General features: G+C 38.2%; 1 protein-coding gene across 1 annotated transcript in view; it reads left to right on the forward strand.

The window, feature by feature from the left end:
• The window catches only part of SYNE2 (spectrin repeat containing nuclear envelope protein 2), a 237739-nt gene that overhangs the window by 174281 nt on the left and 36920 nt on the right, over positions 1 to 26538 (forward strand). The window contains exons 85-98 of the mRNA XM_081935674.1: positions 2920 to 3090; positions 4014 to 4147; positions 5483 to 5675; positions 9737 to 9916; positions 10516 to 10638; positions 12077 to 12231; positions 13664 to 13811; positions 13951 to 14045; positions 16540 to 16774; positions 18447 to 18641; positions 19941 to 20066; positions 21085 to 21240; positions 24594 to 24752; positions 26089 to 26258. Coding sequence (XP_081791800.1) covers positions 2920 to 3090; positions 4014 to 4147; positions 5483 to 5675; positions 9737 to 9916; positions 10516 to 10638; positions 12077 to 12231; positions 13664 to 13811; positions 13951 to 14045; positions 16540 to 16774; positions 18447 to 18641; positions 19941 to 20066; positions 21085 to 21240; positions 24594 to 24752; positions 26089 to 26258 — 2240 coding nt within the window. The remainder of the gene's footprint in view (positions 1 to 2919; positions 3091 to 4013; positions 4148 to 5482; positions 5676 to 9736; positions 9917 to 10515; positions 10639 to 12076; positions 12232 to 13663; positions 13812 to 13950; positions 14046 to 16539; positions 16775 to 18446; positions 18642 to 19940; positions 20067 to 21084; positions 21241 to 24593; positions 24753 to 26088; positions 26259 to 26538) is intronic.

Consider the following 26538-nt stretch of genomic DNA (forward strand, 5'->3'; position numbering starts at 1 on the left):
ATATGTATAAAGAAAAGAAAAAAACAAATGAGTACAAAATAATAGTTTGGTCTGAAGAAGCTCAGATTTTCATGTGCATTTCAAGCTTCTGTATGAATAATTCTGTTGCATGTCTGCAATCATTTGGATTCAAAAGTATTGTCTAATCTCTCTTAATTTTATCACTTCCACTTATATCTTATAACTGAAATGCTCTCATCTACTTAAACTTCTGTTTAAGAAGAAGTTAATGTATAAATGTTCATAGATGATTGTAGATGCTGTTATGAGCCATGGTGGCGCAGTGGTTAGAGTGCAGTACTGCAGGCTACTTCTGCTGACTGGCTAACTGAAATTTGGCATTTGAAACCTCACCAGGCTCAAAGTTGACTCAGCCATCCATCCTTCTGAGATGTGTAAAATGAGGACCCAAATAGTTGGGGGCAATATTCTGACTCTGTAAACTGCTTAGAGAGGGCTTGTAAAGCACTGTGAAGCGGTATATAAGTCTAAGTGCTATTGCTATAGTGTGTCTGGACAGAAAAAGGATATTTCCATTGCTAATAATTAAAAACAGTTTTCCTACCCACTATCACATGTCCAGGATTGAAAGGATGATCTTCTTTTATGATTGTTAGAAATTAAAACGATGATATTTTCTGTGAAATATATGTGCCGTCCTACTAGATCTCACAAATTTAAATTAATGAAGAAGTCAACTTAGATGACTTTAGTGACCAGACAGAAATCAAACAACAATACATGGGGAGCCAGGGAAGCTCCATTTGCTCCTTAGGAACTAGGACTTAAATATATTTTCTCTAATACTGAAAAAGAACATCAATTATTTTTATTGTGATCAAAGACCATCCAGTACAATCTAATAATGATATGTCATCATTATGAATAGCTGCTACTGATTGTTTATCCACCTGATTGTTTTGGCATTTCTTAGTTGATGGTTATGTCCACCTCTCAGGGTAATGAATTCCACAAGATTATTATGGGTTGTCTGAAAAAATACTTGAGCTTCCTGTTAATTCGCCTGGTGCGCCAATTGCGCCCCCTACTGGACCGGGATGCCCTACGCACGGTCACTCATGCGCTGATGACGTTCCGCCTGGATTACTGCAACGCTCTGTACATGGGGCTGCCCTTGGGACGCGCCCGGAGACTGCAGTTAGTTCAGAACGCAGCCGCGCGGGCTGTGATGGGGAGTACGAGGTACTCCCACGTAACACCTCTCCTGCGCGAGCTGCACTGGCTGCCTGTGGTTTTCCGGGTGCGTTTCAAGGTGCTGATTACCATCTTTAAAGCGCTCCATGGCACGGGACCTAGTTACTTGCGGGATCGCATCCTCCCACATACATCCCTGCGGCCAATTCGCTCACACAGGGAGGGACTTCTCCTGGTGCCGTCCACTAGGCAATGCCAACGGGCGACACCGAGGAGTAGGGCCTTCTCTGTGATGGGCCCAACCCTCTGGAATGACCTCCCCCCCCACATTAGAACCACTTCTGACCTCCGCTCCTTCCGGCAAAAATTGAAGACCCACCTGTTCCGATTAGCAGGCCTGGCATAATTACAACTGTCCCTCCTGGCAAATGTATTATATCTGGTTATTTTAGGGTTTTTTTAATTTACTGTATCTATTTTAGGGGTTTAAACTTATATTTATATTAGCTTTGTACAGTTCTTTTAATTGCATTTTAACCTCCTCCATGTCAACTGTCAACTGTACATATTTAACTTTTTTATTGTATTCTGTTATATTTTGTATGAACTGTACACCGCCCGGAGTCCCTTTCGGGAGAGGGGGCGGTCTAGAAGCATCAAATATAAATAAAATAAATAAATAATTCATTGGATGACCTGAGATTCCAGCAGAACTAGAAGACTGAAGGAGAAAACGCTATGCTTACTTTCTATATACCATATCTGATTTTTAAAACTTTTAGAATCATAGGCCAATAAGTAAATTTTAAAAAATTCTGTGACTGTTGGATATTTTTGACAGATGGCTAAATTTATAAGTTTTGACACATCCTAAAAGTCAGTCTTTACTGAGATCTCAGTTACAAGAGAACATAATCCACTACTGACCTTTTGTAACTGGAAAAGTCAAAAGATGGCAGATTTTGTCTAGCACATAATGAAATGTGAAAAGTATTATGAAATGAGACTATTTGCACATCTAGTAAAATATTGTCTATTCTGATTGACATTAGCGGCTCAGAATATCGTCTTTTACCTTTCCAATTTGAAACCTTAACCATTAATGTTTTGGGGCTATCCTGGCAAAAGTGAAATAGGAAACCCAGGTTTTATCTCCCAATTCAGCTATTAATTAATTATGTTTGGTACAATAACTACCAAAGTTCCATAGATGCGGCTTAACTGCAGACAGTTTACAACAAATCTTTGAAATAATAGCAACCCAAAACTGTTTAATAGCAATTTTCAGCTTTCATGGAACAAAACCTTGCAGCTGAGTTTTCTGTTCCTTCTGCAGTTGAAAACTCTGCAGGCATTTCTGAATTTGTGAGTTTTCCTGCTGAGATGTCAGCATTCAAGAGAGTGAAACCAGTGCTTTTATTCCTGTACGTCTTCCTCCTAACTAAGCATGCTGGAATGAACTCTACAAGCACAACAGGACTTCATCCTCAAATTAAATTGATAATGAAAAATTATTCTAATACTGCCGTCTCTTACACAGATTGGTGATTTTTTCCCCTTTGAACATTTGAAGCATGCACTGGCACTCCTGAAATCATTTATATATTACATTATTAAATAAGTAGAGGGTTTTTTTATCCAGCATGTATTAGAAAGAAAATGATGTAATAGAAAATCAACAGGGGTGTCTCTTGAGCAGTTTTCAAATGTCCTAGTAAGTAATCTCATGTACATCCTTTTAAGCACAGGCTTGTATGTTTGCAGGTTGCCCAGCTGAAGTCTTCTACAGAGTCTGCTTTAGAGTCCTGGAAGAGTTATGATGAAGCCTGGGATGAAATCAGGCTGTTGCTTGCAAATACTGTGTATTGCCTGGAGCATAGCAAGAACCCTTTCATTACAATGAAGTCACTGAAAAAGCAAGTGGAAGATCTCCAGGTATGCTTCACAAAGACCAATGTGCTGAACTCCATCGTTCCACAATATTCCTTCTTAAAAAATAAGGAGCTGCTCTAGATATTCATGCCAAATGAGTATGTGGCAGTGTTGTACGATTGAATCATAACAGATATCCTGGGCCCATATGCTGTTCCTCCCACATACTGTATTTCTCCAGTTTGAAATGAAGTAGCAGATTGATTTATGCAAGACCTAAAAACCAGAGAATGAACATCAGGAACAAACCCCAATGCTTGATCCTACTTGGGGTAGAAAGCATAACTCATGATTTTACAGATGAAATAAACCAGCAAAGTACAATTTTCTCCAAACTTGGGAAAAGAGAAAATGATGTGCAATGAGCAATGTGAGAGGGAGCATGAACCAGCATCCTTTTGGGCAGGGGTCTCCAACCTTGGCAACTTTAAGCCTGGTGGATTTCAACTCCCAGAATTCCCCAGCCAGCTGGCTGGGGAATTCTGAGAGTTGAAGTCCACCAGGCTTAAAGTTGCCAAGTTGGAGACCCCTGCTTTAGGGTTTATCTGTAGCGAGCTCTGGAGAATTAATCTGTAATGAGACTTGAACTCCATTAGTTTCAGGACTTCTCACCTTAGGAGTAGCACATATTCTTTGTACAAAGTTGGTGAGTACGTTTCTAAGCCCCAAAGGACCAGGAAGTGAAAGATGTTTCTGCTTTCTAAGCATCCTGAAAAGGAGTCTGGAAGGCAACTCACCCACACCCACATACCTTTTGCCAGTCTAGAAAAGCATGCTCACCAATGGCAACCTTGTCACAGCTCACATCCTGCTAAATTGGTGAAAATATGCTGTCTTGGAAAGATGGATGTAAGGTAGCGTACCAATAACCACCTCCTCAAGCATCATCATATTTGTAACTAATCAAGCGGCATTTCTTTCCACAGTCTCTTCAAGATAAAACTGAGGGAAACAAAGACATCTGGGCTCGGCTCCAGACTGCTGTTGATAACCTGAAGAAAGTGTGTGATCCCTCATTCTCAGAGATTATTGAACAAAAACACGAAGAGGCACGCACAAGGTACAGTACTTTTTTTTCCCTTTCACCATTTAGAAGTCCAACTTCAAAAAATTATTTCTGGCAAATACAATTGCAGTTATTGCCACCAAACATAAGATACTGCTTAAGTTATATAGGAGATCAATAGAATGGTTTTAATTTGGTCATCCTTATCTTTTAGGGAAAAATTGATTGTGTGAATCACTTTAGTTTGCTCTGCACACTGGATACTGTTGTGCTGATTGCCGCTGTTTATCTAAATTTTTGCAATGATTTTTGCAATTATAGTCTTCCTGGGCAGAATAATAAGAAAATGTTTTTTTTAAAAAAAGGATCTGGTGGTACCTTAAACTAAGGATTCAGTCTACCACCATTGCTTTAATTTCAAGCAGGAGATATGAAAAAGATTGTATTGTGAAAGTTTTTTTTAAAGACCCTCATGCTCTTCAAACTTTGTGTGCATGAAGCATCAGTAAGTTTACAAAAGGATTTTCAGACTCTCCAATCTCACTCGTTTTCTGTGGCACAAGTAAATCCAGTCCATTCACACCATACCACTCCCAGTATCTGGCATGCACTTAGTCGCTTGCTCCCAGTTCCAACCAATACCTTGAATTGTACCCAGAAGTAAATTAGATGCTCTGAGTAGAGATAAAGGGCAATGAAACTACTCGGAGTCACACTGCTCTTAGCCTTGCCAGAAGTTCATGCCCAAACACAACCAGTCTGTTTTCAGTCCCATAGCCAGGCTTAAAGCCAGACTGAAAATGCCCCAGATAATCCTTTTTCTTCAGGGTTCTATGCAACGATAGCTCTACCAACTTCTCAACAATCTGCTTCAAGAAGAGAAGGTTGCAGATAGGTTGTATATTGTTCAGGTAGGGAGAAGGTGCACCACTGTCTCCTTCAAGATGGGCAGTACCAACTCCCTCATGAGGCAAGTTGTTCATGAGCTGAGAATTGAGAACACCCTCTTTGGAACTATCATTTGGCTCAGGAGGCAGGAGCTATAACCATGTTGATTGGATTTCCTCCACAATATTACTCACGTGGGAAGAAATCCTGTGCTTATTCCATCATTGCCTCCAATTTGACCGGAAACATCATAAGAGAAATGGGAAGGCATTGAAGGGAGGAAAAATGTCTCTTCCTTAGAAATGAAGGTTCCCTCTGAAAGACATTCTTACTGCAAAGAGTCCTTAGAGGCTTATTGTAGTTTAAGTAGAAATTGCTTAATTCGATTGCTTAATTAGATTACAAACAAATCAGTGGATTTTGTTTTCTCATGTTGTTTTTTTAAAAAATAACGCTGAGTAATTTGCTTGCTCTTGTATTCCATTTTTATATCTTTTATAGGTGGATATTGACAAACAAAAATATTGAAGAGAAACTACAGAAAGCTCATGCACATTTGCACTTGTGGGAATTCTATACAGAGGTTTCAGCCAAACTAAACAAATATGAAGAACAGTATGATTCCCAGTTGATGCCTGATACACTTTCAAGCTGCACAATGGATTTTCTTAAGGAGAAGGCAGAGAATATAAAAGTAAGGATGGAAGAATGTAAGAAGAAGCAGTGTTTCTTTTTTTCCTGACTTGAAAAAGAGCCAAGCAGGGTTGCTACCCTCACATAAGGGCAGGAATAGCAGTGTCTGCTTTTGTTGGAAGAGTGAGAAGCAGGGAAGGGGACTCTTTTTCCCTTCCTCTGCTGCCTCCTCCTTATGTCCCTCCCAAATACGAGTCCCTTTCTGCCAGCCCACCACAGACATCATGTGATCACCATTGTCATCTCTATAACTTTTGCAGCAGTGCTCTCCAACATGCATGGTGGTAAAGGCAGAGATTGCTGTAGTGGGAAACGGCATAGGTTGTCAGTAAGACTATCTTACTTGTAGATATCTCCCGTCGAGTTAATGTTTTACTGGAACCAAAAAAGAGAAAACCTTGGTTCTGTTCTTTCCAGCAGTCACAGGAGGCATCCAGCCCTGCTCTGTAGTGGGCCAGTTGGACTCCTAGAGCTCATTGACCTACCCAGGTTTCTCTTCCATGAAAATCAAAAGTTTGCATAGGCAAGGGTTTGTACTTTTCCACTGAAAACCTGCTTTCCTGCTAGATCTGTTTGATTCAGTTTTATGCTGCTTCAGCAGCACAATGATCTCAATTTGATGTTCAGATGTAAATTATAATTGGAGGGCTATCTTAAGGCTAAAGTAAGGGAATTTCTAATCCATCACTTTATATTTCAAAGTGACCAGCTAGCTGCATTTGTAAAGCTAACTGGCTTAGAGGATTTTCCCAGCATATACCAAAACTTGACTGTCCATAGATACCAAATATCTCAATTTGGAATTGATTGGAGTTGTTCGTTGCTTTGTTTCAACAACAAAACAACTTGGCCAAAATAGTATTTGATCAAAATTCAAACTTCCATTTATCCTGTAGACTTCTCTAATGCAATTTAAATTTTTATACGAAGAATTGTGGTCATGAAGATCACAAACGTAACTTATTAAACACAACTTATCCTTTTCGGGTCCTATTTTAGACTTCTGTTACTAACTTTGCAAAACTGTAATTTCACTTTTGGGATGCAAAATAGCACTCACCCACCACCAATGCTACTCTCAATGAAATACTGATGATATTAAAGCTTGGTGAAGGAAACAAAGTCCATTTTTTATTATTTAAAATGTTCACTATTATTTATCTCTACAAAGGTGATTCAAAGAAAATTAAAGCACAACAACAGAACAGCTGTGTTTTAAATGTCTTGGATCCAATGTTGGTAAAGACTTTTGCCAGATGAATAATTATTCCGTTTCACCCTGTGTGTATCAGGTTAACTGTACTTTCCAAAGAAAACATGCTTTCAAAAAGAAGTGTAATCTATAGGTGGGGGAAAGCAAAAATCAATTATCTTTTCCCACAAAGATGTGGATTGGGAATAAGAATTCCCAAACCCCTGATGGAGAATAAATCTGAACCTACCATTTATTCCAAGGAATTCAATTTCTTGCCAGAATATCTAAGGCTTGTGGCCCTAGTCATGATTCCAAGCCAAAAACATTTCAGCTGGTTCTGAGTGCTTACCTTTATTACAACTTTCTTCTATGCTAAGATCTTTGACCTTAGAACTAAAAAAAAAGTGTGTACAGTAGTATTTGCAGGATCAGAGCCAGCCCACCTGCCTTTTATATCAATTTAACAGATCTATACTGTAGGGGAAAATATTTCAGAATTTTCCTCAGTAATACAGTAAAAAGTAGAAACACAGCAGTAGAAATGCTTCTGCTGGGTGATAATAATATAGAAGCAGCTTTCTACAATATAATTCCATGACTTTGGACAACAGTTTTTTTTTAAAAAAAGATAATTTTGTCAAACAAGAAGCAATTGGTAAAGCCATCTGGTGTTAATAGTCGTCCCTCCGCCCCACAACCTAACAAAAAATAGCAGTGGAGAGCTAAACAATTCTTCTTTTATAAAGAGTAATTCTAAAGAACCCTAATGGATGGGGATGATTCTTTTTTTTCCCTTCATTTTCTTTTCAGTTGTGAATGACTATTAAGAATCTGTCGGAACACTTCTTGTGCTTTTAAGCCTAATCTTCTTTTTCCCCATGCTAACAGTTTTAGCTGAGGTTGAGGATTTAGGGTAAAGTTCTCTGCATTTTTGCAAATGGTTAGAAAAGTGTGTGTGGCCTTAATAAATTGCTCAGGAAGCCTAATGTGAAGAAATTAAAATGGACCCCTTCAGAGCAAGGAACTCATTTAGCCTGAAAAGCAGCAGTGACAAGGGGAAAAAGGCTTAGGAAGCCAGACAAGCATCGGTCCTATTGGCAGAATTTGTCGTTAATGGTAGTAAATTAGCATTTTCTACTTATTTGATGCCCATTAACTACAAAGCTGTGATTCTCATTCTCAAAAGCATGATTTTTTTAGGTAGCTGGTGTTAAATCGAAATGATATTAAATTATATACTTTGGATGAGGTGCTCCTCAATTGTATTTCCCCCTCCCTTTCCATAAAATAGACCAACCAAGCTACAGTTTTTTTTAATTTTCTTTGTATTGCTCAGTCAGAAAGTTAAAGGGAATTAAGCCGCCCCCAAAATGTTCAGGATTGAAGCTCTGGGGCCTCATCAGTCTGGTTAATCTAGGTCTTATGTGAAGACCACCTTACTGTCTTTCAGAAGATATAGTGGTTTTGTTCAAATATACCCTCTACCAGAATTAAGGTGCTTATGACTGGAGAGCATGGTTTTTGTTGCCATGGTTAGTTTACAAATGGTGGCTGTCATAATTTATTGTCTGAATGGTACTTCAGGTGAGTCTGTGAGCAAATTCATGGATCAGATAAGTAAGAAGCAGCAAAGGTAATAGGACTTCTTCAGTTCTGGGACCTGATTCCTCCAATTCATTACCTACAAAGATAACCCTGCTAAACTCTCTGCATGTACCAGTGGTGGGATATGACCGGTATTGCCCGGTATGGGCGTACCAGTGCCTGCTAGGAGCACCAGGTACTGTTCCGGTACAGTGCTCCAGAGGGCTCCCCCCCACGTTACCTGTATTTGAGCCGATAGGGGCTTATGCAGAACGTTGGGCGCCTGCATGACACTCCGCCGAGCAGCTGGAGTGTCACGGGCTGTAAGTACACATGCACGCATTGTGTGCATGTTGTATGCGTGCATGTGGTGGATCCCCGGCCCCATTGCACCGTACCGATTGCAATGGGATCTGGAACCCACCGCTGGCATGTATATACCTCAAATCAGTTGTACTTTTTTGAGGTATCTTCTAGTTTGGTTAGCTTGTTGTAATTTCCTCATTACAAGGATATCATATCTAGAAGGAGCAGGATAGGAATAAGGTTGGACTGATGTATTTCCCTAATCTGATTTTCTAACCTCAGACTTTTTCCACTTCTAAAAATCTACATGTGAAATTGCACAACATTCTCCACACCTCTATTCTACAGACCTACCCAGTTCAATGTGCCTTATTCCACAATTAGCACCCTCTAGAGCAGGGCTGTCAAACTCATGGCCCTTAGGCCAGATACATCACATGCTGGCCACGCCCCCACCCAGTTTAGCGAAGGGGGAAGTCCTGATATGTCATGTGACAGTGCCATGACAACGTAAGTTTGACACCCCTGCTCTGGAGTATAGTTGAAAAGTTTGTTCTTTTGTGCTTTCCCGTTTAAGTTTATAAAGATTGTTTATATTTGCTATTACTATTGTTATTGTAACATTGTTTTGAATTATAAGATCCTAGGTTAAAGTGGGGCACATTTTTTCAGCTACATGTAACAGTTTTAGCACTGGATTTATAGCAGGGAACACTGCCCCAGTGGAAGCTGAGATCTAATTTGGGACACCTGTGTAATATTCACAAACTGCACCTCAGCTGCATTGTGTGAACATTCTCGATGTCTTTAGTGCCAATACAATGAAAAATCAGGGCTTGAAAATGAGCATAGACAAAAGACAGTAAGAGTTAGATGAATAGTTCGCTCTTCTAGTACTTCCTTTTAATCTGGCATTTAGAATCTTAGTTTTGGGGTTTTGCATTGCTTTTCTTAAGGCATAATTCCTTTATTTTTAGAGACTGCAACTTGGCCTTCAAGACATCAAAGAATATTATCTTCAGGCTTCTGAATCAGGGGATAGTATAACTCAGTTGACTGAACCAGAAATACAGAGCCTTCTTCAGCAGAAAGCCCAGCCTCTTCAAAGGATCTCCTCTCTGGAAAAGATGCTGCAGATGAAAGCAGATGTTTATCAAGTACTGCTAATTGTTTGACATAAGCATTTTCAAAAGACAGTGGGAAGTTATATAATTTTTTTGAATGCTGTATTTAGAAAATATCTTTCATTTATATATCTGAGTTCCCCACACTTGTGGTATTAATGGGCCACCCTGGAATTTTGAGATGGTATTTTAAGCTTTCGCTGCTCATTTATATTTTTTTCAAAAAGCCATCCTTTGGAGGGAAATATGAAAGCTGATATATATATATATATATATATATATATATATATATATATATATATATCAAGCTAGCTGCTAATAATGGTTGTTTTTTTTAAGTTAAAGAGTCAGGAAACAGGTACTGTACATAGGGAAGATCTTTAGGCATGCTGATATTTTGTTGGAGACGGCAATTTAATTGTCAGAGCAATAGACAATTCAAGGTTGCATATGATGCAACATTTGGCCTTTTCAATTTTTGTTTACGTTTTAAAGTGTTAAATCTCTGGTTTATATCCACAGCCCAATTTATTTCTGTTACTTGCCATTTTTTTCAGGTATAGACTATATTTTTGAAACTATATGCTAAATCAGATAGAATACCAGTATTTCACAATATTTTCTTCCCTCAGTGTGGTCTTTTACAACTGGAGAATTTTGGGAATTCCTTGGAAAAACTGGAAAATCATGTTAAAGATTCCACAGAAATACTGGGCAATTTATGTGAAAACAATACAAATTTGGAGCTCTTCATGGTAAGCTTGTATTTATAGTAGTATACAAACAATTTAGACAATTAAGGCAATGAAGTATTTCCTGAGTGTTTTGAACTCTAACTCCTATCCACCCAAAGCAGATATAATCAGAAGGGATTTGGGAGTTAAAATTCAAAATATATCAAAGGCATCAGGTTGCAAAACTTCTGAAAGGCACCAATATTCAAGCAAAATGAATTCCTTTTCTTAGTACACAGCCTCCAGTTTCCTTAGCTTTTTCCCCACTCCATCCCCACTCCCAACTGCAACCATATCATTTGTACCTAAATGTGTATTTGTTTCCATGCCTATATTGGATTGTGCATATTTCACTCTTTATCTGCACATGGAACATGCCAAACTAGGTGTCCCAGCCATGAAATGATTGGATGTGACACATTTTTTACATCTTTACTGAAGTCTTTCTGAATTGTTATCTGACAGAATAACATCAATGCCTATAGTTCCTTGTGAGGCATGTTTTCACATGCTCTGTAACTCTGAAAAGGAGTTTACAAAGAAGAGATCCTGCCTGGGACATGTAATTCAGCAGTCCTGATGTGCAAAGCTCAATTGTGGCCAGTTGTAATAACTCAATTAACCAAATTAGCTTAAAACAGGGCAACCTGTGACCACCATTCTGAACTATTCTGAAGGAAAGCAAGATAAAAATTAGTCTTAACGTTTGTAATTATATTATTATCATATAATAAGGGTATGGTTTTAAACTTAACTGATTTTAGGGTTTTTAGAACCATATTTATATTCTTCTGTACAGTTCTTTTAAATTTTAACCTCCTCCTTATGTATATTTATATCTATATTTATATTTGTATTTAGTATTTGTTATTTGTTGTGTGGACTGTACACCGCCCCGAGTCCTTTTTGGGAGAGGGGCGGTCTAGAAATGCGAAGAATAAATAAATAAATAAATATAAATCTACATTGTGTAGAAATAGCCAGATAGTAGATTTTGGTGTTGAGCAAGGATTTCTGACTTTTGACCTTTTGAAAATAAGTTTTGGATTTCTTTATTTTGTGTGAAAATAGTGCATATTCTGTTGAAATGTTCAAATTCCTGGTTTTCATTCAGAATTATTTCATTCCAAATGTATAGCGTTGCTCCTGGTACTATTTAATGAACTTCAGTAAATAATGAAAGTTTATTAGTTCCAAAAAACTGGAAGGAGGAGGGGAGGAGGAGCTCTTGGCCCCCATGATATTTACCGTTCTCTGATATTGCAAACTAGTCTGAAAACATGCCCCATTAATCAATAGTTATTAGGCTAATTTCTATGGTATGCAACATTGTATAGAGAGACCTGGAGATGTTTGCTCCTCTTCGTACACCAAAGAAGTGATTTGCTCTTTTGGGTAACATTTGCAAGAAATCAAACCAACATGATTTTCTAGTATTTAATTTGTTTGTTCTTTTCAGAACCAGTTACTGAGTCTCACATCTTTGTCTCCTGAAATGGAGAGATTGAATGAAGTCAGCTTTAAATTGCCACTCTGTGACTTCACTGTAAAGAGATTACAAAACCTTAATCGGCAGTGGACTCAGAAAACCGTTCTAGTTCTGGAGCAATGCAGGTAAAGAGGACTTTTTTTTTTCATATTATGACGTAACTTAATCATAGTAGTTTATGTCACTTTATTTGCACCCAAATTGTTTAAAGTCTTGAAAGCTCTGTGACTAAACCATATTGTATATATTATGTTTTCTCCACAGTTATTTTCCATAAGCAGCCTTATTCATTTTTCAGTTTTGGTTACAGTCTAGTAATCTTTCCATGCAACACTCATGGAAGATAGGATTTTTGGAATCTGCTTTTGAATATATGAACTGCAGCCCAGTGAGTTGAAAGAAAAAATTAATAATATGCAAGTGCTAGAGAGCACATAAGACAGCATCAAAAATGAAGGCATTCAAGTTATAAAAAGAGTTTATCAGAGAGTGGGATATTTAATCTGTATGCAAAACTGAGCAACCAGTTTCTTCTTCCGAGCTCCCATGCTGGAAGGTAGCAGAATAGCTGTTATACAATACAATACCTTTTCCTTGCTGTGTGTCTCCCACCTTCATGTATTTAGGGAAGCACAATCTGTGAAAGTTACACGTAGCTGTCATGATTAACAACCATTGATAAGCCTCATTGTCCATGATGTTAACTAAATTTCTTTAAACTCACCTAAGTCAGGTGTTTTCAGTTAGTTGCCATGGACACTAATCTTTTGAAAAACCCTTCTACCTTCTACTTTTGACCTTTTTTTCCTGACAGATTTTGTTTAATTTTAAAAGAAAATTAATGGGAAGCTTGCATGTTGCATGCAGAAAATTCTGGACAGAATCTATAAGCCAAATAAATAAATAAAATTCTTAACTCTCAGTCTTTGTTTATGAATGTATCCCTATGTACATCCCAAAACAAAAGTAAGGTGGAATTTAATAATTCTTGAGACTTACATCGTATAGCAGAGAAAAGCAGTTCACTAATTTGCCTTTTAATAAACTATTCTTTAGTTTCTTTTAGACTGGCCATATCCTTTAGAGTTGCCATTTTGGTTATAGACAGCTTTCCTCCTTCATAATAGCTATTTCCTTAAAGTGACCATTATATACTATCAATGTATTAACCCTCAAATATGAGGAATCTCTAATTTAAACTGTTGGCTAGTTCCATTGCCTGACTTCCAGCAGCCTCCAAGCTGTTCTTCCTCAGTGGTTGCTCTAAATTTCAGATTAGATTTACAGTCTTAATTCTCAGGCAATCTTTCACTACTTTGTACCCTGTAAATATGGTGGGCTATAACTGATGGCAGGAAATGAGGAGAATTAGAATCTATGTCATTGGGAAAGTACCAAGTAAAGGAAGGCTACAGTAGAGATTTGTCTACAGGGTCATGGATAATATATTTGAACTACAACAAGTACAGACCTCTTGAAACCTATAAGATAGTCATACCTAATTTAACCCCCAATTAGTCTGTGGTGAAGTCATTTCATTTCTTTTTTTAATTGCAGTAAACTGCAGAAGCATCAATCTGATGACAAGGAATTTCTTCAGGAATGTCAGAATTGGGTGCAGTTTCTAGAGAAAATGAAAGAGAGCTTGAAAGAGAACGTGGCGAACACCCTTGAGAAGCTGCAAGAACAGCAGAAAGAATATGAGGTGATGTTTCCAGATGTTTGGCCCTGATCCAAAGAATTAGGTGTTTGGTATCAGGCCTGAAAGCATATTGTTGCCACTGCTGACATTCTTTCAGTTCATTGAACTCTAACCATGATTAAATGTCATTCATTACTTACAGATATTACAAACAGAGATCTCCATTAATCAGCAAATTTTCAGTTGCCTTGTGTCAAAAGCTCTGAATATGTTGGAATTGGGAGAAACAGAAAACAGGTAAAATACATGAGTTGATGGTGTACACCCTGGTTTTTATGGCATTCAGTAGAAATGATGTGAACTCAAGCGTCAATCCTTTTTGGGAAATTAAAGCTGTCATAGATAGTTCTCAATTTATGACCGGTTGCTCAGCAATCACTCAATTTTTTATCATGGACTTCCCAGGGGCTATTTAGGATCTAGGTTTGAAGTTCCAATGCCCCCCACCCTCCACCCGCAGTCACATGATCGCATTTGGTGCGCTTGGCAGCTAGCCCACACTTACAATTGTTTACAGAGCCCTGCAGTCCTGTGATTGCAACTTACAACTTCTGTTGCCAGAAACCCGTATTTGCTTCCAGTTTCTGGCAGTGCCCATTGCCCAATGGATTCCCTTATTAAGCTCATTTGCTTAATGATCACAGTGATTCACTTAACAATCATCACAAAAAAGATCATAAATTGGGACAATCATATGGTGACCCACTTAATGACTGGCATGACTCATGAGTGTAATTCCAGGCTCAATTAGGAGGGCTATCTGTATAAATCAATGGATATGGAACAATTGGCAAAGCCAAAGACCTGATTTTAGGCTTAAGTAATATCCAGTGCAGCTAACACCCATGGTGGAACACAGAACTGCAGAACAATACCCAGCATCTTCTGTTCATCAATGCTGTTCTGCATTATTCTATATAACAACTTCTATTGTTTCACATCTGTAATTTCCTATGCTTGCTTATCTGGATGCCAGACCCACTCAATTTAAACTTTTAGGACGAGTGTCTCCACTTCTGCATATGCTGTATATTCATATTAAACTTACCGTACTTTTCAGAGTATAAGATGGACTCTTATCCCTCAAAAAAGAGGCTGAAAATCTGGGTGCTTCTTATACACTGAATACAGCATTTTTGGCCTCCCAAAACCCCGCCCATTCACCAAAATGGCCGTGCATCGCCTTTAGGAGGCTTCCAGAATGCTCCTGGGGGCTGGGGAGGGCAAAAATGAGCAAAAAAACGGCCATTCTTTGCTCGTCTGTGCCCCCCCCCAGACCGTAGGAGCACTTTATAAGCCTCCTAAAAGCTATGCATGCCCTTTTTTTAACAAAAAAAAACACGGGCCCATTTTCATGAATAGGCTGTTTTGGGGAGGTCTACAGAGTGCAAAACCTTTTTTTTAAATTTGCCTCTTCAAAATCTTCGTGCGTCTTATATTTCAAAAAATACGGTAATACTTTTCCAAAATGGTTCATTTCAGATGGTAAGAGCTACAATGCCCAGAATTTCCAAATAGCTGGCAGACCCTTTCTGATATTTCTATAAATCAGTATAATTGTTACTTAGCTTTCAACAGCTCTTCCACATCATAATGAGGTATGAAAGTCAGCTTTTCTATGGGTCACAAATTTCATAAACTCCAGTGTACATGTGGGAGCTGAAATCCCAAACATCTGGAGAAAACTTGGCTGCCTATGCCTGAAGTTTCATATTTAAAAATAACACTATCTCCATTCCTGCTGACAAATCATGAAGTCAGTTCAGTTTATTTACAGTCCAAGACCAATAACTAAAAATACATAATTTTATGTGTGTCTGAATATGTGGGTAAAAACACTAGCCTGAAACTGCTCATGATAAGAGCAAAAGACAGATTCTATAAACCAGAGGTATTGATAAAAAGTTTGCAACCTTCTTCTGAAAATTAGTTGTAAAGAAGGCGTATGGTTACCTCACGGCCATAAAAGAACCAGGTTTTCTAAGAATGAGTAGCATAAGTTTTATTTGCTGTTGTGTTTAAGGGGGCCATTTTAATAACACACTTTTACAGTGTCAGCCTCCATATCCGTGCATACAAAAGTGCAGTGTTCAGCAACCTGAAGCGGATTAGGGAGTCTTAGGTGGGCATATCCTATAGCCGTGATGGTGAATCTATGGCACGCATGCCACAGGTGGCAATGCAGAGCCCTCTCTGCGGGCACGTGAGCCATCGCCCAGCTCAGCTCCACCACACATGCATGCATGCATCCCACTAGCCAGTTGATTTTAAGGTCTCTGCTGTGCATGCAGGAGAAGTGCACACATGCACGGGGTGGTGGTGGAGGTATTGTACACTCATGCATGGGGGGGAGGGTGGAGGGGGTGAACTCCATTTTTGGTCTCAGGAAGCTTCAGGGAGGCCTGCTAGGACCAAAACGGGCTCAGGGGGATTGCACAGAAGCATGGGGGAGCGCGGGAGTTAGCGTGCATGGGGGTGGGTGGGGGGAGCATGGGGGTCATGCATGCATGCCGAACGGGGTGGGGCACATTACATTATGTGTGGGCACACACGTGTGCACTGCCACATGCACATGCACGATTTTGACACGTGAAGAGAAAAAAGGTTAGCCATCACTGACCTATAGTGACATAGGGTATCTGCTAAATAGCACCCTGGATCCAAAGCCACATGTCCACAGTGTGGTGGTATCATATGATACTGTATTAACATATCACTCTGGTTATTTTAGAACTGAGTTTATCTCCAGGCTCACTCTGCTGAAGGAGCAGTGGCAGAGTGCAGTGCGGATGGCTCATCGGAAGAAGAGTGACATTGACAGCCTTGTAAAGCAGTGGCAAAAATTCACAACCTTACTGCAAGATCTCACAAAATTCCTCATGGACACAAACAGCTACATAGCTGCCGTGAAGAGCCAGGAGAAGTATCCCTTGGATGAAATTAGGAACCTGAATCACAAGTTGAAGGTTAGTCCTAACCTTCTATAATCCAGAGAAATCAACAATAGACCTCAATAGCGCATTTCTGGAAAATAAAAATGGGGTAAACCTGGATAGATGTGTCCCGCAGTTCAGATTTATTTATTTATTAAATGTATACCCTGCCCACCTCACAATTTGTGGCAACTCTGGGTGGCTTATAATGTAATAAAATAGAGATATAAAAACAATGTAGAAGCAGATTAAAACGACAAAAGATTAAATACAGACTAGAGGACTACAGATTTGGACCAGAGCAGGTAGTGGAAGTACCTTCTCTGTCACTGCAGCAACCACCTCCAGCCTACAGCTTCTCCATCAGGCCAACTGGCAGAACCAGGTTTTAAGCCCATTGCTGAAGGGTCAGCAGGGTGGAGGTAGATCTCACCTTCAGTGGCAAGATATTCCACAGAGTGGAGGCCGTAGCAAAAAAGGCTCTTCTCCTGAACCTCACCAGCTGAAACTTCTTGGCTGATGGGGTCCACAGTAGGTCCCTCCTGCCAGAATGAGTAGAGTGGGCCAATTCCATCATGGTGAGATGTTTCTTCAGGTAAACAGGACACATGTCATACAGGTGATGACCAACATTTTGAATTCGACCTGGAAGCAAATTGGTAGCTCCAGTAACAGTAGGGTTACATGTAGTACCCCAGAGGTCTCCAGAACTGTCTATGCTGCTGCATTCTGGACCAACTATAGCTTCTGAATGCTCTTCAAGGATAGCCCTTGAAGACTGCATTGTAATATTCCAAACAAGACATGATCAGAGCATGAGTGACTATGTGCAGGGCCTCATGATCCAGAAGTTGCATTTCATCCTCATATACATCACTTGTATTTCTTTCTGGTATAAATTAGATTAATAATAATTCCAATTTAATGTTGAATTATTATAATTATTTATAATTCCAAATGTTGGATTTTTTTTCCACTGAACTGTCCCTAGAAATTTTTATTTTAACATAGTTGACTATAGAATGGGCCTGTGTATAGATACATTTTTTAAAAAATAAATTGATTATTTTCTGTTGGAGTTTTAAGCAGCTTCAGTACAATTTTCTCACTTAAAGTGGTATAGTAGTTAAAAACGTATTTCTTTTTTTAAAAAAATGAAATTGGTGCTTTCCTGAAGCATGCTAGTCATTGCATATATTGAATCTCTTGTCCCCAGGATCATACATTTTTGGGGCAATACATCTTTAGGCATGGGTTTAAAGACTTGGCTCTACCAGTATAAGAGACTTACATTAGCAGCTGTCATCTCAGCTTCTTTCTCCCTCCTGTGGAATTGTGATAATAATAGATTTCTGGGAGGATCAGTATGTCTTTCATTCAGGCATAATGCTAACCAGAGGTTGCTAAACTTTTTTTTGGCCAAGGACTGCATTTTAAAAATATTTTTAATTACTTTCACTTCCCAGGACCACAACAGAAGTGCCAGTAGTGCTATAAAATCTATAGTAATATAGAAATGCATATTTCCTACTAAAATTATTCAAGTAATTCTGAAGGAGATTTTGTTTTCAAATAGTTGTATAGATATTCTTTTGCATCTCTGCATGTGTCCTTTCAATACCCTACCTGATGATCTTTTAACCCTAACAAAAATTTATATTTGATGTAATGATAACAATTTGGGGTTTATTTGCTTTCTTGGTAGAATAAGGAAATACTTCAAAAGAGGTGGCAAACCAGATATTCTTTAATCTTGGATACTGGGGAAAATTTACTTGGCATGGTAGCCCCTGAAGCAAAAGCTGCCATGCAGCTGGAGATGAATAAGTTGCGAGCTAATTGGGACAACACACAACTTCAGCTGGAGAACATTACCAAGCAATTTCAGGGCACCATACAGGTATCTTGCATAAACCAGCTATCTTTATTCTATAATAAATCAATTGGGTCTAGAGTTCATCTTTTTGTGTGAATTTGCAATTTGGGAAGGTTTTTTTTGTTTATTTACTTACTGCAGTTCATATACCAATCCAATCCAGAAAATCTCAGGGCTTGTTTCTATCTTTTGCTACTTAATTCTTGGATTTACTGCTGCTAGAGACTTTTTTGAATATATAGAAAATGCTTGAATATTGAATTGTGTTCTGTAGCTTCTTATACATTTGCTATTACAGTTGTTATTTGGGGAGTATTTTTCTATAGGACAGGGACGTAAGTTGATAGATTTGTTGGGGATTTAATTATTATTATTATTATTTATTTAAATGTGACTTTTATTCTGTATAATTTGTGTTTAGGATTTTGCCGTCTTGCTTTAATTTATAACTGCAGTACAGTAAATGCTTAATTAGTGATTCTTTCAAAGATCATCTATGATTGCAGAAAAATATTACTAGACTAGTAACCCAGAGCATTGCTATGGTGTCTAGATAATGTTAGTCTGGTTGTTTAAATATAATTTGCTTTTGAGGCAAAAAGAAGTCCTGTATCCAAATTGCTCTTGTTGTTTTGCTCATTCTTGAGATCATAGAACTGAAAGGAACCATTGGCGCCCATGAGTTTGCCACTTGCTGTGCATAGATACCCAAATAAAAGCATTTGGATATCTAGCATGTATTTGCACACATCCAATGAAAGGCAGTTGCATACCTCTCTTGATCATTAGTTCTACCATAAAATTCTCTTTCATTATGAAGATTTTTCTAACAGAAATCTCAATGAATAGCACATTTGCAAATCCATGCAAAAATTATGAGAAGGTCAGAATGCATACATTAGCTATAGGCAGATAATAAGGGGCAAAGAATCTTTGTGGATACCCTGTTTCCCTGAAAATAAGACCTCCCCGGATAATAAGCCCAATTGGGCTTTTGAGTGCATACACTAAAATAAGCCTTCCGCCGAAAATAACCCCCCTCCAAAAATATTGCAACACAGCAGCAGCCATGAAGCGACCACACTCGCCACCTCCTGTAGCTCAAAAAAATAAGACTCCCCGAAAATAAGGCCAAGCACTTATTTCGGGGATCAAAAGAAAACAAGACCTTGTCTTATTTTCAGGGAAACACTATTTTTCTTCCTCTGTGTTATAAGGAGAATCCAAAATTTATTGGAGGTTATCTGATAGCAGCAAAGCTCCTACCTATTAAACAATATTTATTGCTCATCACGAACTCATTTTTCTTCTTTGAAATTTCAGACCTGGGAGAACTGTGAAAAGCAAGTGAAGGACTTGGGCCATGTTTTACTAGAGCTCAAAGGAAGCATAAACAAACCTCTTCCTATAGAACATGATGCATTGCCAGCAACCTTGGAGCAAGTGAAGGTATGTCTATGAAAGCCAAGCTCTTGAACAGTTTGAGGAACATCCGTTTTAATATTTTTCACTGACCTAATTCAAGATGCACAACAATTCTTGATGTTTTAAAACAAGTTCTAAATTGGATTAGAATCCTGGATTAGTCAAATGGAACTGTTCTGAAATTAATGGGGGAGTAACAGAGGCCTTCCCTCCAAATTGAAGAGAAGATACAGTTCTTCAGGTCAGAAACAATGATATATTGAACAAAGATCTATTGAACAAAGAAGATGGTTGTCTCACTCCACTGAGATTTCTGGACCCTGCTTACCTGCAATCACTATTATTAATTGAAAAATAATGAATGTGACATAGCACTTTTTAAAAATTTCACAAGAAACATTCAGAGTTGCTATTCAGTAAAATGGTGGGTGTTGTTCATTTTGGTGTTAGTGAATTATGTGAAATGAGACTCAGTCAGCAGCAGTGCAAAAGTAATTGTGCAACTATCAAGGTACCTAGATTTGTTTGGAAGTTAATCCCTATGAATTCAACTGACTGTATTTCAAATTATTTTACCCTGGCTTTCTTTGACTTAAGTCACTTTTAGTTGGAAATAAGCATTATCCATCCCAGTGAATGTTATTCCAAATTAACCCCCCCCCCCAGTTTTTAAATTCTTTATAACACTATACATTTTTAAAAGTTTGAGGAATTCAGGGAAACTCTTTGTGGGCTTAATATTTGAAGACGATCCATTTCCTCTTCTCTCTGGTTGCCTTAATTTTAAGCAGCAACCAACAACAACAACAAAAAGGCAAGATCCCAACACAAAAGGCCCTGCTCTCTCTCGCTCTCTCACATACATATGGAAATTCCTTTCCCTTCTCTCTTGTACAGACCGATCATAAGATTAACCAAAAGGTTTGTAGAAAAAAGACTGCATAGCCAGGCAGGCAGGCACACATGCTCACCCCCCTCTTTCCCACCCCCCAGGAACTGGTTCTGAAAGGGCTGTTGTTTTCCCCTTGGTGTTTCCATGCAGGTACTGGAGAAATCACTCACCAACTGGAGCCAAAATGCAAAAGAACTTGATGCACAAAAGGTGAAACTGGCTCAATTTATCCTTCCAGAAGATGTGATGGTGTTGAGAGACCAAATTGAACATTTGCACAGCCAGTGGGAAGAACTCTGCCTCAGAGTAAGTAGTTTATTTGGATGTTTGAGATGGGGCATTGCAAGGCAAAGTGAATATGACTCTCCAGTTTTGTATAAAGGAACACAAGATAAGCTTGCAGGATTTAAAGCCCTTTCGTTTTCTAAACAATACTGTAAGCAAATGTAGCTTTTTTGTGGCTGTGAACAAAAAAAAAAAAAAACCCACCCTGCTACTTTCTCCATTTGTGGCCACAGTGTTCCCCCAAGTTCTGAAAGTTTTGAGCAACAAGGTGCTTTAGAGAAAATTAAAGATATGGTGTTTTCTAGAAGTAGATCAGTGACACTGACTATCTTTCAAAGTGATCTGAAATGACCCATAAGAGAAGGGCCAAATAGATGGCTATTCCTTATATTTTTCACTGCATAGTTTTCTACAGTTTTTTGAAGGTGCCTCTCTTTGAAATTCCTCAAACCTGAATTTGTTCTGCATTTTGTAGATGGAGGTTTCAAACATTTGGGAATGATCACACATTTTCTTCCATTACTTCTTACTCTTACATCTTATGCGCCTCACAACTGTGCATTACATTTCTTGAAGGTCAAGAATGCAGTGTGACCCAGTAATCTTAAGAAATCAACCCCAAGTTCTAATCTGAGGCAGTGAGATCCCATTGATGGAGTTCCCTCCACAGCAATGTCTGTTTGCTGCTAATATTGCTATTCTGTTGTCTTATTGCTTTTTAACATTTTAAAAACTTGAAATGAACTGGTGTATTTAAATTGCAGTAGGCCTTACTTTGAATAGGTATGCTGGATTTAACTGCATGGCTGCAGTCATAATACATGTTTAACTAGTATCAATTAATTCTTTCTAGGTTCCTTTCTCATATCCAAGCCCAACATGAACAATTAACTAGCTTTAATGTTTAAATTTTAACCATTTTGAATCTAACCTTATTTCTTGATATTTCTCCTGCTTTACTATTTTTTTTTGTTTTGGATTCAATGGCTAAATATATGTTGTCCACTTTGCCCACTATACAGGAAATGGGTTCAGAAGTGAGAAATGATTGTTGGCCCAAGGCCAGATAAGGTCTGCTTTTGCAGTTGTTAAACTAAACAATGCCATGATTTGGGTTCATGTTATCCAACACATAGTTTTGCTTCATGTGACTTTTCAAATCATGGGTCTGATTATAATTAAGGGGGAAAGATTTTATAATCAGTAACCATGGGATGATACAACTTAGTTTATCTTAATCATAATCCAGCATGACATGAAACTCTACATGTTGTATAAAGCCATCTGCCAACAGTTAACCCTCTCATCTATGGGATATGGGTAGCTTGCTGATCATACTTAGAACTAATTATAGCTTAGCCTGCTGCATGAATATTCAGTGAATTAATAGCAAAAGTTAGAATCCAAATCTGATTCCCAAGTTTAGATTGTGATGGGTCTGTTATTCAGAAAACTAAGACACGATTAAAGAGGGAGAAAAAACCTGCATCAATCCCTCATCTTAAGTTAACTTTAGCCACACCGTGTTTTAGGTGCAAAAAATGGATAATTAGCATGCCCCATTTTTTTTCCTACCGATATCCCTAACCCTAAAATGAAATCTTGAACAAAAGCATATTGTTTGAAAACAATTAATGGAAAAGCCCAACCCCTGCCTATGTTAAAAGTGAGGCAGTGCAGCTGCCCAAGAGCCCCTCAGAATTAACCAGCCAGCTGCTCCTGCTGAAAGAAAGAAGAAAACAAACAGCAGATGGACTGTCTGGAGGAAAGAGGCGGGGAATATCAAGGGCAGGGTTTTGGCATGCCAACACAGTAGGGAGCAGTACAGAGGAGTGTATAAGTTGCCCCAGACAAAAGATAATTTAAAATGGATGCAAATTTTTCATATGCTTGTTAACTTATAGAGATGCAAATACCAAATCTGTTACTCCAGAAATATAGTGCCCTTCAATTTATCCAGAAAGCTTAAAGGAAATTCACTTTATCTGTTGATGACAATAATCATTGTTATTTCTATCATTATTATATATATAGTATTATTCATATTGATTATATTTTATTTTGTATTCAGTATTTTAAATTGATTTACATTGCTGAGTTATTGGGCACTTTAGAAATATAAAGATACAGGCAGTCCTTGGCAGTTTGTTTAGTGACCCTTCAAAGTTATAATGGCACTGAAAAAAGCGACATGACCATTTTTCATACTTATGTTTCAGTATCTCCGTGGTCATGTGCTCAAAATCCAGACACTTGGCAACTGACTCATATTTATGACGGTTGCAGTGTCCTGGGAGCATGTGATTACCTTTTTGCGCCCTTCTGACAAGCAAACACAAAGGGGAAGCCAAATTCATTTAACAACCATGTTACTAACATAACAATTGCAGTAATTCATTTAGCAATTTTGTAAAGAAAGCTCATAAAATGGGACCAAAACTAACTTATCTGTCTCATTTAGTAACAGAAATTTAGGGCTCAATTGTGGTTGTAAGTCAAGGACTACCTGTAATTCAAATTGACAAGGCCTCTTATGACTTTACTGCAGAATCCACCGCATTGTAGAAATGATCTTACATTCCTGAATGCTGAGAAGATGCAAAGTAAAAGCAGATTGAAGCTCTTTTAATGTAGCTTGTCTTTCACCTGTGACCATGATAAATATAGCTATGTATGTAACACAGCTTGTCTATTGTGTATCTGAAATTTAAACCAGAGTAAGCACAAGCTACAGGTTGCATATTTTTATGGCCTTCCTCAGGCATAATATTAAGGCATATATATTTTAGTTTACTGTGATGTATAGCAATTGCACTTAGACTTATATACCACTTCACAGTGCTTTACATCTAAGTGGTAGAGGGTTTACAGAGTCAGCATTTTACCCCCAACATTTTACTGACCTTGGAAGGATCTCAGAATCAAACTCCTGGAGTAAGCAGTGAGTTAGCCTGCAGTACTGCTTTCTAATCATGGCGCCTCCACAGCTCTATGAACTTATATAATATATGAACTTATCCTGTGTTGTCATTCCATCTACTCAAATATGTCTCCCACGCATAGGCATAGTGCTCAATTTTGCCACTTTAATGGACTGACAAGTGAGATGATCTGATGTTTTCTGGATAGGCTTTACATTTCTTTGTTATATCAAAGATGTTTCCATCACTACCCAAAAATGAGGGAAATATCATTTGTAAGCGAAGGAGTTGTTTGAGAGCATTATAGGAGTCTGCAGTGAAACCTGTAGGGGAAAATATTCTTTTTATCTGCTCATGGATTGTATCAGTAAGCTTTGGCTCCTCCAGAAATTTAATAAAGATTAAATTTAATTAATTAAATTTAATTAATGTCATCTATATCTTCCTCCATAGGTTTCTCTGCGCAGGCAAGATATTGAGGAACGACTCAATGCCTGGAATGTGTTCAATGAAAAAAATAAGGAACTGTGTACTTGGCTGATGCAGATGGAAGAAAAAGTCCCTCAGTCAGCAGATATCAGTATTGAAGACATGATAGAGAAACTGCAGAAGGTGAGTAAACTTTATTGATGTACACATAAGCTTATTCTTGCTTAGGCATGCTTGCCATAATGAAGTTTTAGGAGAAATCAATAACTGAAAACATTGTGACTTAATCTTCTCCTTTTCTCATCACTGCAAAATGAATAAGTCCTTCGTCTTCTATGGTGATTGTTTTTTGGTTATTTAAATTGATGTTTAACCTTTATTTTTTAAAAAAAACCTTACACATTATTATAATATGAGAGTCCCAGATCTTAAGTGTACAATTGAAAAGTTGTGATACAAAAGGAAAAAGGGAGATGGAGGGAAAAGATAAAATGTAAGCTTAAATATTTTTTCTTCAACTTTCTTCAATTTTGTGTAACAGTCATCTGGGAGAAATTAATGAAAGGGCCAGCTGTTTGTTTACAGTAGCTAGAAGGCCAGAGGCAGTTTATCAACAGAGGTGATATAATAGTTAGGCTTCTTTTCTTTTTCTATGTAATTTCCTTGGCAAAAGTTTGAAAGTTACTTGCAGTTGACTTCTTCCAGGATATTTTTTCAACTTCCTCATCTGTCTAGCAGCTTTGTGATTCAAGAGGTTCATTCAGACAGTCTCTGTGCCAGTGATCCAAGGGAGCTCACTTAACTTTTGCAGAGGACACAGCCTCACAGAGTTTCCTCCATTTTTCCATCTGGCTGCTGAGACAGGCTGAAAACGGGGGTGGGGATTGCATCCTGTGGGACTTCAGTTGCTAAGGAGAGCTCCTTCCAGTCCAGTTCTGTATCCCCAGGATCATTTCTGCTTTAGTTGCAGAGAGAAAGAATCTTATCCTGCAGCTATTCTTCACGGGGTTCAGAAGACTAAATGTGAATCTTCTGCCAACAAAGAAACATAATGGGACTTTTCTTCTATTAAGATTTGGTTCAAGGATAATGACTTGCTTGTCCAGCACCAGGTTGGAAAAGGATCTAGGACTGTTCAACCTCACCCCTCCATCCCTGTAGTAGCTCCTTCTCAGCAGATTGACTCCTCCTTCCCATTTAACTAGAGGAATGTTTTGCTAGATTAGGATAATAGTAATCATAACTTTTTTAAATGAATACTTTATTTTCATCCAATGAAAGGGAAGCATTAATAAAGTGGAAGAAGAAAAATGCAATCCAGGTTTTCTGGCTGAGGCTTAGAAATAAAATAAGAGGGAGCTGGTTACAGTATATTTAACACAACAAACTATTCTGGGTATTTTTTTTTACTGTGAAAATATTAGATAAACTTCTTTCTATAGAAAGCTAACTTTTGTTTCTGCCTTTTCCATTTCATGCAAAATATGTTACTATAAAAGATTAACATTTTCTTGTTTAGGATTACATGGAGGAAATCAATTTGTTTAATGAAAGTCAACTAGTTCACTTCAAGCAAATGGGCAATCAACTGATCAAGTCTAGCAACCAAAGTAGAGGGGCTGAAATTGAAGAGAAACTCAACAAAATTAATGACCGCTGGCAACACCTCTTTGATATCATTGGAGGAAGGTTAGTCTGTGTTCATTAACATATAAGCATAGTGGAATTATGAAAGAAATAACAACTTGAGTAGAAGTTTGTCTGGTATAGAATGTCCTGCTTGAGCAAGTGGTTGGACTAGAAGACCTCAAACTTCCCTTCCAACTCTGTTAGAATCCTCAAGGTTGATTTATGCATTACATTTTAGAATAGAATAGAATTAGAATAGAATAGAATAGAAACAGAAACAGAAACAGAGTTGGAAGGGGACCTTGAAGGTCTTTTAGTCCAACCTCCTGCTTAGGCAGAA

Source organism: Natrix helvetica, assembly GCF_964273705.1.
Source record: "Natrix helvetica genome assembly, chromosome: 1".
Taxonomy (NCBI): domain Eukaryota; kingdom Metazoa; phylum Chordata; class Lepidosauria; order Squamata; family Natricidae; genus Natrix; species Natrix helvetica.